The following is a 13,812-nucleotide window of genomic DNA, read 5'->3' on the forward strand; positions in this document are numbered from 1 at the left end:
ATTCTCACCCCAGCTCAGACAGACCTTAACTTGGGCAAGTCTCATAGCCTCTCCTATAGGCCAGTGGCCCCCCCACCCACCTGGGCCCTGGGGACCTTGCCCCCACCCCTGGACCCTCCTACCTGGCCTGCGAAGTGGTGGACAATGAAGGCATCTGTGGACATCTTGGGCTTCTGGAAGTGGGGGCTGTGGTGAAGGTGCCTGTCATAGAGCTTCTGAGCCCAGCTCACGTTGCTGCCGTTGGGCATCTGGAAGGCAGAGAAGGCGAGTCAGACAGCAGGAGGCCTGAGGAACAGGACGCACTCTGTTGCCCCTAGGTAGGGCAGCCACCTGCAGCTAGGGATTTAGACTACTTGATTCCAAGGCCAGATGGGACCATTGCAATCCGGGCCGACCTCCTGTACGAGCCAGGCCAGAGAGCTATCCCCAAAATCATTCCTAGAGCCCATCTCAGAAACACCAGCCCATCTTCATTTAATCAATCAGCAGCAGCGATGGAGAATCCACCACGAGCCTCGGTAAATTGTTCCAACCGCTACTCTGGCTGTCAAAAATGTATGCCCGTCCTCCACTGAAAGGGCACTTTGTCTAGCTTCAATTTCCAGCCACTGGATTATGCAAGACCTTTCCCTGCTAGAGTGCAGAGCCCATTATTAAATACTTGTTCCCCACACAGCTTCAGATAGTCAAGTCACCCCTTAACTTTCTCTTTGTTAAGGTAACTAGATTAAGCTCCTCGTGGCTCTCACCATCAGCCAGATTTTCCTTTGATCAGTTTCCTGGCTTTTCTCCGAAACCCCTCCAATTTAGAAGCTGTAAGCTATTCCCCCTGCAGGGAATTTGTTTGAGAACAAGTTGTCTCAGGCCTAGGACAAGAGACTGTCCCATTACACAGGCTGGAAGGAGAGCGCTGGACCCTCATACCCCCCTCCCCCAAGCTGGCATCGCCCACAGATGCGCTGCTGGCCTCCCGGTAAAGCAGGAAGGACGCTCACCTTGCACTCCTCATTCAGCAGGTCCAGAATGCCCAGCTTGGCCTCGATGAGGTCGATGCAAGGCTGGTTGTCGTAGAAGTCGATGAAGGTCCAGGGGATCTCCTCCTTCATGTATTCCTCCTGCTCCAGCTTAAAGACATGCTATGGGGGAGGGATGGGAACGGGATCAGAGCTCTTCATAGAATATCAGGGACCTCAGGAGGTCATCTAGTCCAACCCCCTGCTCAAAGCAGGGCCAATCCCCAATTTTTGCCCCAGAACCCTAAATGGCCCCCTCAAGGATTGAACTCACAACCCTGGGTTTAGCAGGCCAATGGTCAAATCACTGAGCTATCCGCACAGGGTTGGGAGAGCAGTCGCCAGAGTTTGGTCTAGGTTTCAGTGGACCCTGCACTGTTGCCCGACGGCCAAGCCAGCGGGCCATCCCTTCTGCCTGGGAAGCTGCTTGGAGATGCAAACCACAAGGGCCCTTCTGGCCATGCCACACAGACTTTAAGTGACCACAAGCTGCAGGGAGGGGAGAATCGGGCCCTAGGCTGCCTGCTATGGTAGTTTGCCTCCAGCAGCTTTGCACAACCCTGCCAGGACAGGACTGGGATTCAGGGAACTGTTGTAAGGGCCACTCAGGTGTTGAGTCACCAGAACAGCATTCTGCATGGGGGCGGGTCCCTACCTTCCCAGCAGGACCCTGCTCCATTTTCTCTGGTCATAGCCCTTACTCTGCAGGGGGAGCACTCCGAGCCGAGAGCCCCCTGCAGGGGCCGTTCAGAGGCTTCCGTTCCACAATGGAATCAGGTGCCCAATTCCCCTGGGCTCTTGACATTTCCAGCCCTCCAGGCTAACCAGCACCCAACACGCTAGACAAGCACAGCGCCCAGAGACTGACCTCCAACGGAGACCAGACTAGCAAATTCTCCAGCTGCCCAAGAGCCATTTATAGTGACATCAGCTGAACCCCCAGCCCTTGGGCAAATGTGGCATTCACTCTCCAAACAAGCAGAAGCCTCGTGAGCCAAGGGAACGTCAGACGGGGACAAGATCAGTTTACACTTTTTTGCAGCACACTATTTAGTGGCTTCGTGTCTCTTCGCAGCTCCGTATCATTAGCGGAGTCAGCAGGGGACAGATACCATTTGGCAGGAAGTTCCCCTGATTTTCAAACTCTCTGTTCAAACGTGGAATGAAGATTTTAAAAAGTTTAACAAAATGAAACTAAGAAAGTTGTTTTGATTTGATCAATTTGTTCCAATTTTGATTGTTAGCTTTTTTATTATGATTAAAGTCTTTGTATAAACGGAGTTGTGTTTCAAGAAAAAACGAGCCTGTTCCTAAAATGTTCAATTGGGACACTGACCGAAATGGTGTCAAAACTGACCCTTTGGAAAAACAAAAAACACAACATTTTTATTGGAAAATTGAAACCAAAAAAGTTCCCAGCCAGCTCCAGACATTAGGGGTTTGTGGGGAACACGGAGCTCCAGCCCTACCGGTGGCCGGTTCTCTGGTGAACGCTGTAACAGCTGCCCAGGGACTTCCAAGCACGGTTACAGGCGCAGCCTAACTGGTCTCCGCACTAAGGCGCCAGGCCCAGAATTCAATATGCAGGTGTCAAACTCAGTTGAACTAGCAGAAACTGTTCTTAAGAGCCATCTCAGGCAGTCTTTCAAGGCTCCCCTAGGGCACGGAGGGGGAGGCAATTGTTGGCAATTGCTACCACACCCACAGCATGCTGCCTGCTGCTCTTTGAGAGCAGCCGGAGGACACCAGGCTTGGGACAGAGCAGCGAGGGGAGAACAGACTTCAGGTACCCAGTGACCTTCCCCAGCTAATTCAGTTGTTAGTTTGTTTTACCGTAGCACCCAGGAGCCCCAGTCATGGACCCGGGGCCCACTGCGCTAGGTGCTGTACAGATGCCAGACCCCCTGCAAGGGTTCCGGAGCCTGGCAGGAGCGGGGGCAGCACTGACCAGGTTGAAGTGCTGCTGCAGCTTCTCGTTGGCATAGTTGATGCAGAACTGCTCGAAGCTGTTTTCTGGGAACGTCTCAAACCTGGGGGAGAGACGGGGTGGGGGTGAGGACGACGACAGGGGAGCTGACAGGGTCTCTCCAAGGGTTTGTGCTTTTAAACAAGGAGAATTAGTGGGAGAAATAAATCCAGCTGAGTTTAGTGCTGGAGCAAAGAGGATCCCTGGGCCTTACACACTCCTCTCCATCCCATTAGCTTCTGCAATGCCCCCAGTTGCCCTGAACCCTCGTACCTTCCAGAGGGGGTGGCGTACGATAGCCTCTAGGCAGGAGGCCAGCAGGGATGGCCAGGGAGCACTCACCAGCGAGAGCAGAAGATGGGGATGGGAAAAGGGACACTGCTATGGTCCACAGCTGGCCAAGCCCAGTGAGCGCAGACAACCAGAGCCACTCTCTAGCTTGGCCCAGCCATATACCCTTGTCTTGGCCACACGGGGCTGGAGTTGGATTTCCCAGACTGCCAGGTAGGCACCCGCTCCCCACCAAGGGGGAAAAAAAGGAACAGAGGGGACCAGGAGAACTAGGACCTGCCAGCTCAGAAGACCCCGGAAGAGACTGTCCAGGGAACTGGCCAGGTGTGTGGAGAAAGGATCACCCAGGCAGTCCATGCTCTGAGGCCGTATCACCTGGTTAGTGTGGGGCACCTACCAGCTCACTAGTACGGAGAGGTTTTGCCAGGAAGGAGCCTATGCAGGTTGGCTCCCCTCTGAGCAGGCACAGACCTCTCCTTCACATGGGGGTGCGCAGAGGCTGGTCCAGCCTCCGTGCGGGGCCTGAAGCGAGGAAGGCTGGACTCAACGCAGGCCTGGTCCTTACCCGTAGATGTCCAGGATGCCGATGGAGGCGTGCTGCCTGCAGGATGCCCGCAGGGCTTTGTTGATCCTGCTCACGATCCACTTGAAGAGCTGCCCGTAGATGTGCTTGGCCAGGGCATCGCGGGAGTTCAGGGCCTGCCGCCTGGACATGGGCTTCACGTAGGTCTCGCCGGCTGTGACCAGCTTGCGGTTGCAGAGCCAGCGTGACACCTGGGACTTCCCCACACCCAGCAGAGAGCAGAAGAGGCCCAGGGCTTCGCCGTCTGGCTGCATGGAGACAGAACCCTCTCGTCGCTGTGGGGCAGGGAGCGACCCCATGACACCCAGCTAGTACTGGGATAGCCTCTGGGGGGCTCGGCAGAGCACCCCACTCCGAGCCAACAGCCCAAGGCCCATCCAGCCGCCCCTCACCAGCCTGGCCCCCTCACCTCTAGCTTGGCTGAGGCAAGGGCCACCCTCGTCAGCCGGGCCCCCCGCTACGCCCAGGGCTGCGGGCTACTGGAGAGGGGACACCCACCGAGCGCTGCAGGGTGGAGGGAGCTTACCAGCTTACCTCAGTGAAGCAGCTCTCCCCGTGCCGGTCCTTCGCGCGGAGCCGGATGTTGCCCAGATGCAGGATAGAGGCCAGGATGCTGAACAGTTCCAGCTGGTTTGACTCATGGACCCCTGCAGAGCACACAGCACATTGTGCCCCACCAGGCCAGGAGCCGGGCATCCCCATGGAGAGGGCCACTAGCCGCTCTTCCTCCCGCGTTGCCCCAGGACAGCTTCAGCTCAGACAAGGAGCAAGTTCCAGCCACGCCCCCTCAGCTGTGACGTGGGGGCAGGTTGGGTGGAAGGAGCACAGAGCTCTGCGCACCCCTGTGGCCTCTAACTCTGGGCAGCTGCCCATGCCCGGCAGTTCCTATTGCCCAGTGGGACACGTGCCCTCCCATGCCATGGTCACACCCTGTCCTGGTGGCCGTGGTAAGAGGGCAGCGTCCCGCAGCCTGCGATCACTGTGGCTTGCCCATAGCATGCTCTGTGGCATGCTATAAGGGCTAGGAAATGGGGGTGGAGTTCGGAGGAAGACTAGGGACTGGATTACACTTCCCAGTTAGGTGGTCATAAGGTCGAAATAAGCTACCTAATTAGGTCAGCGTCTACAACCTTCCTCCTGCAGAGGTAAGTGCCCTACTACCCCGACAGAGCAACTCCGCCTCCAGGCACGAGGCTTATGTCGGTGTCGTAAGGGTGATGCGGCGTGTGTAGACACCGCGTCCCTTACATCGGCTTCTGACGGTCTTGTCAATTTCATGGCCCCCACCCAGCTGTCCCCCTTCCCCGGAGGGCTGGGTAAGGAGCCCCAGCAGCCCTCACCCCTGCCGGGAGCCAGTTTTACAGTGACGTTGACAAGGCTCCCCCCCGCCCAGAGAAGCCCCAGGCAGCTTGCCCTCTGGGTCCCAGCGGGGAACTGGTGGGGGCAGCCTGCCAGGGCTCAGAACCATGGATGAGTCATTCCTTAACCACCCACTAGGGGGTTCCTCGTGCCTTCCTCAAACATCAGCCCGACTGAGCCTGGTCTGGCGTGGTCCGGAGACCCCCATGCTCTTAGCAGTGACGATACAAAGCCGGTGGGGACCGTAGCACTGCATTCAAGCCAGCTGCAACCCCCAGCCGGAGGTGGTACCAGGACAGGCAGGGACAGCTACCCAATAGCGAGAAGGCATTTCGCGTGCTCTCCAGGTCAGCAGCGTCATCCGTCGCCTCGAGGTGCGAGCACTGCCCCTGGTTGGTGTAACGGAAGGATTCAGCCCCACCTGCAGGGTTAGAGATGGATCAGCTCCCAGTTAGTTCCCTTCTGCTGTGACGGAGCAAGATCAGCAGAACAGCCGCACGCAAGCCCCACTACCTCCGTCTCTCCTCCCACAGCTTCCCTCAGCTACTGGGGTAGCTATGGCCCTGCTCCCAATCCAGACACGCATCCCCATCCCTTCCTTGGCGGGGCATGGCCAGACACCAACGCGGAAAGCAGCCACATTCTTGGTGCCAGGCAAGAGCCGAGAGCCCCTTGAAAACAGCTTCTTCAAGATGGCCAGAAGCTGAGCCCCACTGCCGGTCTGGGGAGGGTTTTAGGAATTAGAGATGTGGATCACACACACAAGTTCAAACTTCTTTGCGAGAAGATGACATATTTTTTTAATCCCCCCTCCCGCAAAATAACCCACCACACTGACGATTTCCAGATAAAATCGTCTGGTGGGCTGAAGGGGAGCCAGGCTCCAGGGGTTCCCACAGCTCCAAAGCCAGCTACCCACGAGTCCCCAGACCTGTGGCAGTCTGTTTAATGGGCTATCCCAGAACTGGAGGCCCTGGAAATCCTGGGGCCCCCAGTCGCCTACCAGGCAGCCTGCCAAGAAGCCAGGCAGACGAGTTGTCAGGAAGCCAGACTGGAAACCAGGCAGGATTGAAACCTGAGGAGCTTTGTCCCAGTTGAACCCCCTCCGCAGAAAGTTTTTGATTTAGAACAGGCACATTCCCCCATGGAATAATTGTTTGAGGAGCTTTGCTTATCCCTGTGAACCCAAGCAGTGTGCCGCGTTTCTCCTCTATACACTGCCAAAAGCATTTACCTTTTCAGTTTGCCTGCCATGAATATTGTCCAACCAGCCCCTGGTTCTCATGCTGCGGAACAGGTCAACAACAAGGGGAGAGGTCCCTTTAGCCCCAGAGCCACCCTGGTATCCTCACCTACCCTCTAGGTTCTCTGATCCATCTCCACAGCCCTCGTTTGAGGGGTCCTGTATAGACCCCACCCCAGCCTTGCTGCTTCCCAACTCGGCACCACCCGGAGAGCTGCTGCGGGGACAGTGCATGGGGACAGCTGACTGGGCTCTTGCCCGCACGCTGGCTGCCCAGGGAGGCACTGGTTCTCTGCCTGGGGCACTTACCGAGGCCCAAGCCTTGGAACTCCGGCAGCGCAGCCGACGCACACAGCTGATAGAAGATATGGTAGTTCCTCTCAGCTTTTGCCTGCACAGAGACAAGCAGAACAGCCGGTTTGGGCCAGATTTTCCTGGATCCCTCCCCCTGTTGCTACCTCATCCCTCTGGCTAAAGGAATGCCCAGGCCATGTCAGATACCGCTATCCCCCTCCTCCACAGTAACAAACCCATGCTAGAATGGGTACCTGGCTACCCCATGCTTAGCTGCTGGTTCACATAAGAGAATAAGGGCCTACTATAGCTACCAGCTAAGAGTCTTGCCCTGAACTCAAGAAGAGCCTCCTGCTTTTGGAATCGAAGAGTCTGAGTTCAGACTCCCTCCCGCTCAAGCAAGAGTTTATGGAGGAGCACTGCAGCCTGGCTACATAGCCACATCTTTCAGGTCTGCCTGGATCTCCAGGCATCTCAGCCATCTGCCCGCAGCTCCAGCCAGGAGGGGGGAGATGTAGAAGGCAACAGGGAAGCATTTCTCCAGCTTCCCATTGGAATTTCTGGTCACTGTTTCTGGAATAGACATTTTAAATTAGTTTATTAGCAATATCGTGGATTTTCCCTTTAAAAAATGGAAAGCACATTTTAAAGAGGCTCATTTCCAAAAGTGAAAAGTTAAGTAGAAAAAGGGCACTTCCCCCCCGCCCCCCAGACAAAAATGTTTCCTCCTTGAAAGTCAGCCAGCCCTCCTGATAAGAGGCAACTAGGTCTTGTTCTTACAGATTTGCTCCCTGGAAGGAGGGTTAAGGTAGCAACTTTGACCCGAAATGGGAGCCTCCTAGCTTAGACACCTGCATTGGTCAGCCAACAGAGCTCCTCAGCTTAAGCAAAGGGTCTGTGGAACCTCCTTCCCCATGATTGTCTGACGGAGCCTGGATTTGAACTTTCAGTAAGCCAGCAAGGCTCAGCCACTTCCTCCAGCTTTGCCACTGGTGGGAAGTTTGCGGAGGAGGGCATTCATTGGTGTGTTTAACTCACTCACACAAGCTCTGGACGAATCGGTGGTGAAAACCACACACATCTAGGTCCTTTCGGTTGGCACGCTTTGGATGATGGGGTCTTAAATTTCAGTAAATTCTCATGGAAAAGTTATTTCAGGCCTTCCCTTTTTCCAGCTTTACCACAGAAAACAATCAATGATCCTGGGGGCTGTTTAGTTCTCCCCACCCCCATTTTCTTTTCACAAGCGTTAAAGTGAAACAATTAAAAATTAAAAGATTCTCCATGTCCTTTGTTGTGCTGCATGCAGGGGCGAGAGAGAGGGAGGAAATCGCAAGGTCTTCTGTTTCCTGTTGTCAAAAAGGCCCTTTTAACTCTCACGTTTTGGTTCAGGACGTTTCCTGAAGCTCTAGTCAAGCTGTGACTGCACAGATCGGGCACGTTGGGGGGGCGAGAGGGTATGGAGACGACAGATTAAGACTCAAATGGAGCCTTGCATCTCAGTCAGCAACAGTGGTCCCTGCTCAGCCTTATATGAGCAAGGGCCCTGGGGCCAGGGGAGAGAGTGTCCAGTAGTCAGAACATGTCATGCGGCTTTACCACCACCTGCCATGCATGCACCCCCCCCCAGCCCTGGGCAGGTCATTGTACCCCCAACCTCATGCCGAGCTCCGTTGCACTGTAGGAGCTCTGCCCCCCCACCCCCGCACACAGAGCCTAAGGACTTCGGGTAGTATTTGGAGCTGGCATTGAAGTCCAAAGCAGTAGGCAGTGATCAGGTGCGCAGGGATAAGGGGGAAAATGTTGAAGTATATACACCCCCCCACACACTCTGCTGCCTCTCAGGCCCTTCCCAGAGTCCAGTTCCTCAGCATGCTCAGAGCCAGAGCCTGGCCAAGGCTGCAGTCCCAGCTCAGACAACAGGAGAATCCAGCGAGCAAGGGAAAGCGCCAGCCACCTTTACGTGGGTCTATAAAGGGGCTTTGCTTACCCTGCTTCAAGAGCTGGACCGTCACCCAGTCAGTGATACCCTGGGCTGCAGTGCCCTAGCCAGCTGGTGTGTATACCCCCTCCCCTGCACAGTGCCCACCTGGAAGGTGAGGCGGGATTTCTCCAGCAGGTAGGTTTTCATGGCAGCCCCGACAATGCGATACTCATGGCTGAAGCAGATTTCCACATATTTCCCAAAGCGGCTGCTGTTGTCGTTCCTGGTGGTCTTGGCATTTCCAAAAGCCTGATTGGGAAGGGAAATGGTGCTTAGCCTTAGATCTCCGAGTGCCTAGCCAAGGAGCCGCCTTACTCCCATTTTACAGGTGGGGAAATGGAGGCAGGCTGGTATGGGACTTTCCCGGGGTTACCCAGCAGGTCAGTGGCAGAACTGGGAACACAGCCTAAGTCTCCTGAGTTTTAGTCCAGTGCCCTGCCCACTAGGCCACAGTGTAGAGTGGGTCTATGCACACACCCCTGCCTCCACCCATGCTGAGGGAACTGGAATTGTTTAGTCTGCAGAAGAGAAGAAAGAGGGGGGATTTGATAGCTGCTTTCAACTACCTGAAAGGGGGTTCCAAAGAGGATGGATCTAGACAGTTCTCAGTGGTAGCAGATGACAGCACAAGGAATAATGGTTTCAAGTTGCAGTGGGGGAGGTTTAGGATTGGATATTAGGAAAAAAATTCACTAGGAGGGTGGTGAAGCACTGGAATGAGTTACCTAGGGAGGTGGAGGAGTCTCCTTCCTTAGAGGTTTTTAAGGTCAGGCTTGACAAAGCCCTGGCTGGGTTGATTTAGTTGGGGATTGGTCCTGCTTTGAGCAGGGGGTTGGACTAGATGACCTCCTGAGGTCCTTTCCAACCCTGATATTCTATGATCATACCTGGGACCACACATAGGTGGCAGGTACAGGGCTGATCAGCCTGCAAGCCCTGAGCTCTCTCCCTTCCTAGCTGTGTTTGCAGTGAGAAGGCTGGCATGGGGCATGCCTTAGGGAGTGTTCCCCAAACAGTGGGTCCTGACCCTCCAGTGGTCATGGGAAGGTTCTAGATGGGTCACAAACCTGGTGCAAAGGGGAGGGGGTGGGTCACAGTGGCAGCTCCTGTCCCACTGATCTGGGCCCAGCTCCCTGCTCCTGGCAGACTGGGTCACAGCATCACTCTTATGGCCCGGCCACCCAAGCCGTTAGGACAAGGGGCAGCTGGGCCAAACCCGCCGCGATACTGCAGCCCATATTGAGCCGGGCCCAGATCTGCAGGACAGACTTGCTCTCCAACACGTGCAATTGCAAAGAGAAAACGCAGCTGGTGGGTCGCCTTCGTAACACGTTCGGGAACCGTGGCTCTAGGGCCTGGTGCCCTCGGGAGACCTCACTGCAGCAGCCTGGAGCCCAGGCAGCAAGGAATCCTGCTGAGAGGCGTGTAGAAATGGGGCATCAGTGCAAGACAGGCTGCGCACTGAATGAGGCCGGGGCTACCTGCTCCCTAAGATCCAGACAGAGACAGCCTCCCTTGGAGGAGAGGAGCTGGGAGCACAGAGGTGAACTGTGCCCCGATCAAGGTGTGCGCGGAGAGATGGGTCTGGTGGGATCAGAAGAGTCTTTGGGATGCCGAGTGGTCCCCAGACACCCTCGCCCAGCCCCACGAAGCATTGTCAAGACACTGGATGCAGCCAGCAGGGCCCGTGGGGAAGAGCCCAACTGCCATCAAAGCAGCCGACAGAAACAGGGGAACAGGCACTTCCAGCTGCCTCCCTTGCAAGTGCCAACCTCATTCTGCCTTTGGGTGGGTCAGGGCAACTGGCAGGGCTCCCATCCTGTGGCTCAGCGGGCTTCCAGGCAGAGACCCCCTGCCCTGCAGATTTCCTCTTGCTCTTATGCCACCCATTGCTGGGGGGCCTCATTCCCACCCCCGTTCGGCCTGCAGGGGAAGCCCCTCCATGCTGACGGACCTTGGGACGGAGAGGCCTCCTGAGGTCCCATGTGCAGCCAACCACACCACAGCTCTGTGCTCTGCCTTCCCGATACAGGCGCACAGACGGCCCTGCCCGCTAGCTACAGTGGGGGGAGCCGAGGGGATAGACGTGGGGAGATTTGCTTCACCCTGCCCTCCCCCGCACCCTCAGAGGGCCTCAGGGTAGGGAGGTCTCCAAACCTTTCTATCCCCCGGCTGTGGGAGCTGTCCACTTCCCTCACCTTGGGACCCAGAGCCCCAGCCCTACAGCTGCCGTCACTTCCCAAGGCAGGGGGTGGGATTCCCCATCTCCCACGTGGAGCAGAGAGGGGAGGGGAAGAACCCAGGCGGGCTGGGAACTGCAGCTCCAGACACGGTGCACCATAGGAGGGGAGCAGAGAGCTGCCTCCTCAGAGCAGGATTTCCTCCCTCCCCGCCAGCCAGCCGACAGGCCCAAGTTCAGCAGCGAGGAGCACAGCGAGGGAAAAGGAAGCAGGAAAATGAGGAATGCCAGGCCCCCCGCCAGGCTGCTCTGCAGAGATCCCTTCCCTCAGCCCCTTGAGGGGCAATACTGTGCCAAGGACAGCTGCACAGCGGCCTGCTCAGCGGGGGCAGGAGGCGAATCTCGCTCCAGGTAAAGCCTGGATCTATGGGGCACCTCTGCCCGCGAGGAGCCTCTGTGGCAGGGGAGCAGCCAGCCTTCCAGCTGGATCCACCTCCGCTGCCTCCAGAGGGCATTGCTGCAGCCCCAAGGGACCTGTGCAGCCAAGGAAGCCCATGAGCAGGAGAGGGAGCCCTCGATATCCTAGTCTCAACTAGGAATGGGAGTCCCCACACCCACCCTGGCAGCCCTCTAGGAAGCTCTCAGCCATTTGGCGAGCAGACAGATTCCTCCCCCTGTCAGACAGTGGATCTGGAGCAACCATCCCTGCTTCTTCCCTCCCCTCTGGCATGCCCAGGAGAGGCTAGCAGCACCTACCTCCATGATGGGGCTCGAGGCCAGCACCTTCTCCTCCATGCTGGAGTCACCCATGGATCCCCCGACCATGGCAAAGTACCGCATGGCATATTTGGCCGATGCCGTCTTGCCAGCACCCGACTCGCCGCTGATGATCAGCGACTGGTTTTTGTTGTTCCTGTGGGAGGCAACGGGAGCCCATCACAATGGGAGCTCAGCGAGGGCAGAGACTCCGTAGGAAGTTGCCCTCTTTAGTGATGGCTGAACCGCCAGACGATAAGGGGCACAGCTGGGAAAGTCACCCACAAACATGGAGGTTTCTCCCAGCCCCGAGTTGGCTCTGGATGTCCCATGGGATCTCCCAGGTGTGGCTGGGCCAGGAGTGCCCTGAGGGCCCCATCTGGCCTTTCGCAGTTGAGTTAGGATAGGCAGCAAAGTAGAGTCAGGGTGGAGCAGGGACGAAGGCTGACATGGGCTGTTTAAGTGCAGGTTCAGGCTGGGTCTGAACCGGCCTTAGCACTCTGGGGCCACGGAGGAGCCTGGTGCACCAGGGAAATTCAGCCAGTTTGACTCACCCATCTAATGGGGAGGGAGAGATGGATTCTGGTTCCCCTGCTGGGGAGGCTCAGCACCGCAATCCCATATGGGGGTTGAGAAGGGGCCAACCCCCAGCATTTCCCTACTCCCCTCTAAGGAGAAGCATTGAGCGGCTTTTCTTGGACAGGGGAGTTTTCAGACAGACCCTTCCTCACGGGGTTGGGTTTTAAGTGACACTCAGCAGCGCTCCAGCCCCACACATGGCAGGAGCCAGCCCCACACATCCTGCCACCACTCTTCTGCTTAGCAGAGACAAATGCAGATTCACCAGGGAGCTCACCCTCCCCACCTGTTTCCACCGCCCTGGCTGGGAGCCAGCCCCAGGGAGCACTGGGTTTTATTTTAAAAGACAGCTGCTCCTGGCTCAAGCAGCCCCTTCCTTCCCCCACCACGATGCCTCAAGAGGGGCTTTGTTCCCATCCCTCTCCCCAGTAGCTGGAGGAGAGCAGGCATCTGCCTCGCATACAGCCATTAGCAAATGCCAGCCTCACCTGGCCATTCCCCACAGCCATGCCGAGCATGGAACTTGGCAGTCTGGGGGAAGCAAACAGCAGGGCATGCATGGAGAGCATTGCTTACACATGGACACTCCTCCAGGAGCTGCCAAGGAGCCAGGGGTCCTTCTGAGGCAGTTAAGAGGCTGGGCTGGCAGCGGCGGTTCTAGGGAGTTTATTCTGTCTCACCTCAACATGGTTAGCCAGCTGCTTGGTTGATTCACCCCCAGTTCTCTGCGGCCCCATGCAGAGGTGACCCCATGTGGACGTCAGGACGGTGGTGTGTACTGAACCAACACTGAGGTTGGGCCCTGGGCTTTCCCACATCAGGCCACCAGCTCCACTGGTCAGAGATGAAACACTCTGGAGAGTCTGCAGCCGCAGCCGCTTGTCTTAGGGGGTGTCTACACAGGAGCAGGAGGCGAGGTTCCCAGCTCAGGCAGACATCCCCACGCTAGCTCAGATCGACTTGGGCGCTAAGGATAACAATGCAATGGCACAAGTGGTGGGATGGGTTAGCCACCCCCTCCCCACAAACACAATCTCAGCTGAAGCCCTAGGTGTTGCGACAGAGTTCCTCCTCTGCCCTGGTGGGTCCTGCGCTTATTGGCGGATTTGCTCGCCTCAGAGGTTCACAGCAGCCCTCAGTTTGGCCACTTTCATGGCTCAAATCTACCGTTCACTCAGTTAGCCTCATCGCTGGCCAGCATGGGGAAAGGAAGAACAATCCCCGCAATCTCTGCTGATCCACCTAGTGGATCGGGGAACAGGCCAGAGACCTTCCCCTCTGGTGGAACCCACAGTCCAGGTCAACTCCTCCGGTATCAAGTAGGGAGTTGGGGGATGGAGGGAACCTGGGCCCGCCCTTACTCCAGGTTCCAGCCCAGGGCCCTGTGGGTTGCAGCTGTCTACAGTGGCTCACGTGACAGCTGCAACTCCCTGGGCTACTTCCCCATGGCCTCCTCCTAACCTTCTTTATTCTCACCACAGGACCTTCCTTTCTCCTGATGTCCGATAATGTTTGTACTCCTCAGTCCTCCAGCAGTACGCCTTCTTGCTCCCAGCTCCTCGCGC

At 56.8% G+C, this 13,812-nt stretch overlaps 1 protein-coding gene across 1 annotated transcript in view; it reads right to left on the reverse strand.

Moving 5' to 3' along the window:
• Positions 1-13,812, reverse strand: part of LOC140903395 (unconventional myosin-Vb-like) — a 67,009-nt gene that overhangs the window by 34,067 nt on the left and 19,130 nt on the right. Inside the window, exons 6-14 of the mRNA XM_073324680.1 lie at positions 11,669-11,825; positions 8,839-8,982; positions 6,765-6,846; positions 5,526-5,633; positions 4,388-4,500; positions 3,836-4,101; positions 2,962-3,043; positions 996-1,136; positions 123-248 (exon numbers count right to left, since the gene is read on the reverse strand). Of these exons, the coding sequence (XP_073180781.1) occupies positions 123-248; positions 996-1,136; positions 2,962-3,043; positions 3,836-4,101; positions 4,388-4,500; positions 5,526-5,633; positions 6,765-6,846; positions 8,839-8,982; positions 11,669-11,825 (1,219 nt within the window). The remainder of the gene's footprint in view (positions 1-122; positions 249-995; positions 1,137-2,961; positions 3,044-3,835; positions 4,102-4,387; positions 4,501-5,525; positions 5,634-6,764; positions 6,847-8,838; positions 8,983-11,668; positions 11,826-13,812) is intronic.

The sequence above is a fragment of the Lepidochelys kempii genome, chromosome 25 (assembly GCF_965140265.1).
Source record: "Lepidochelys kempii isolate rLepKem1 chromosome 25, rLepKem1.hap2, whole genome shotgun sequence".
Taxonomy (NCBI): Eukaryota; Metazoa; Chordata; order Testudines; family Cheloniidae; genus Lepidochelys; species Lepidochelys kempii.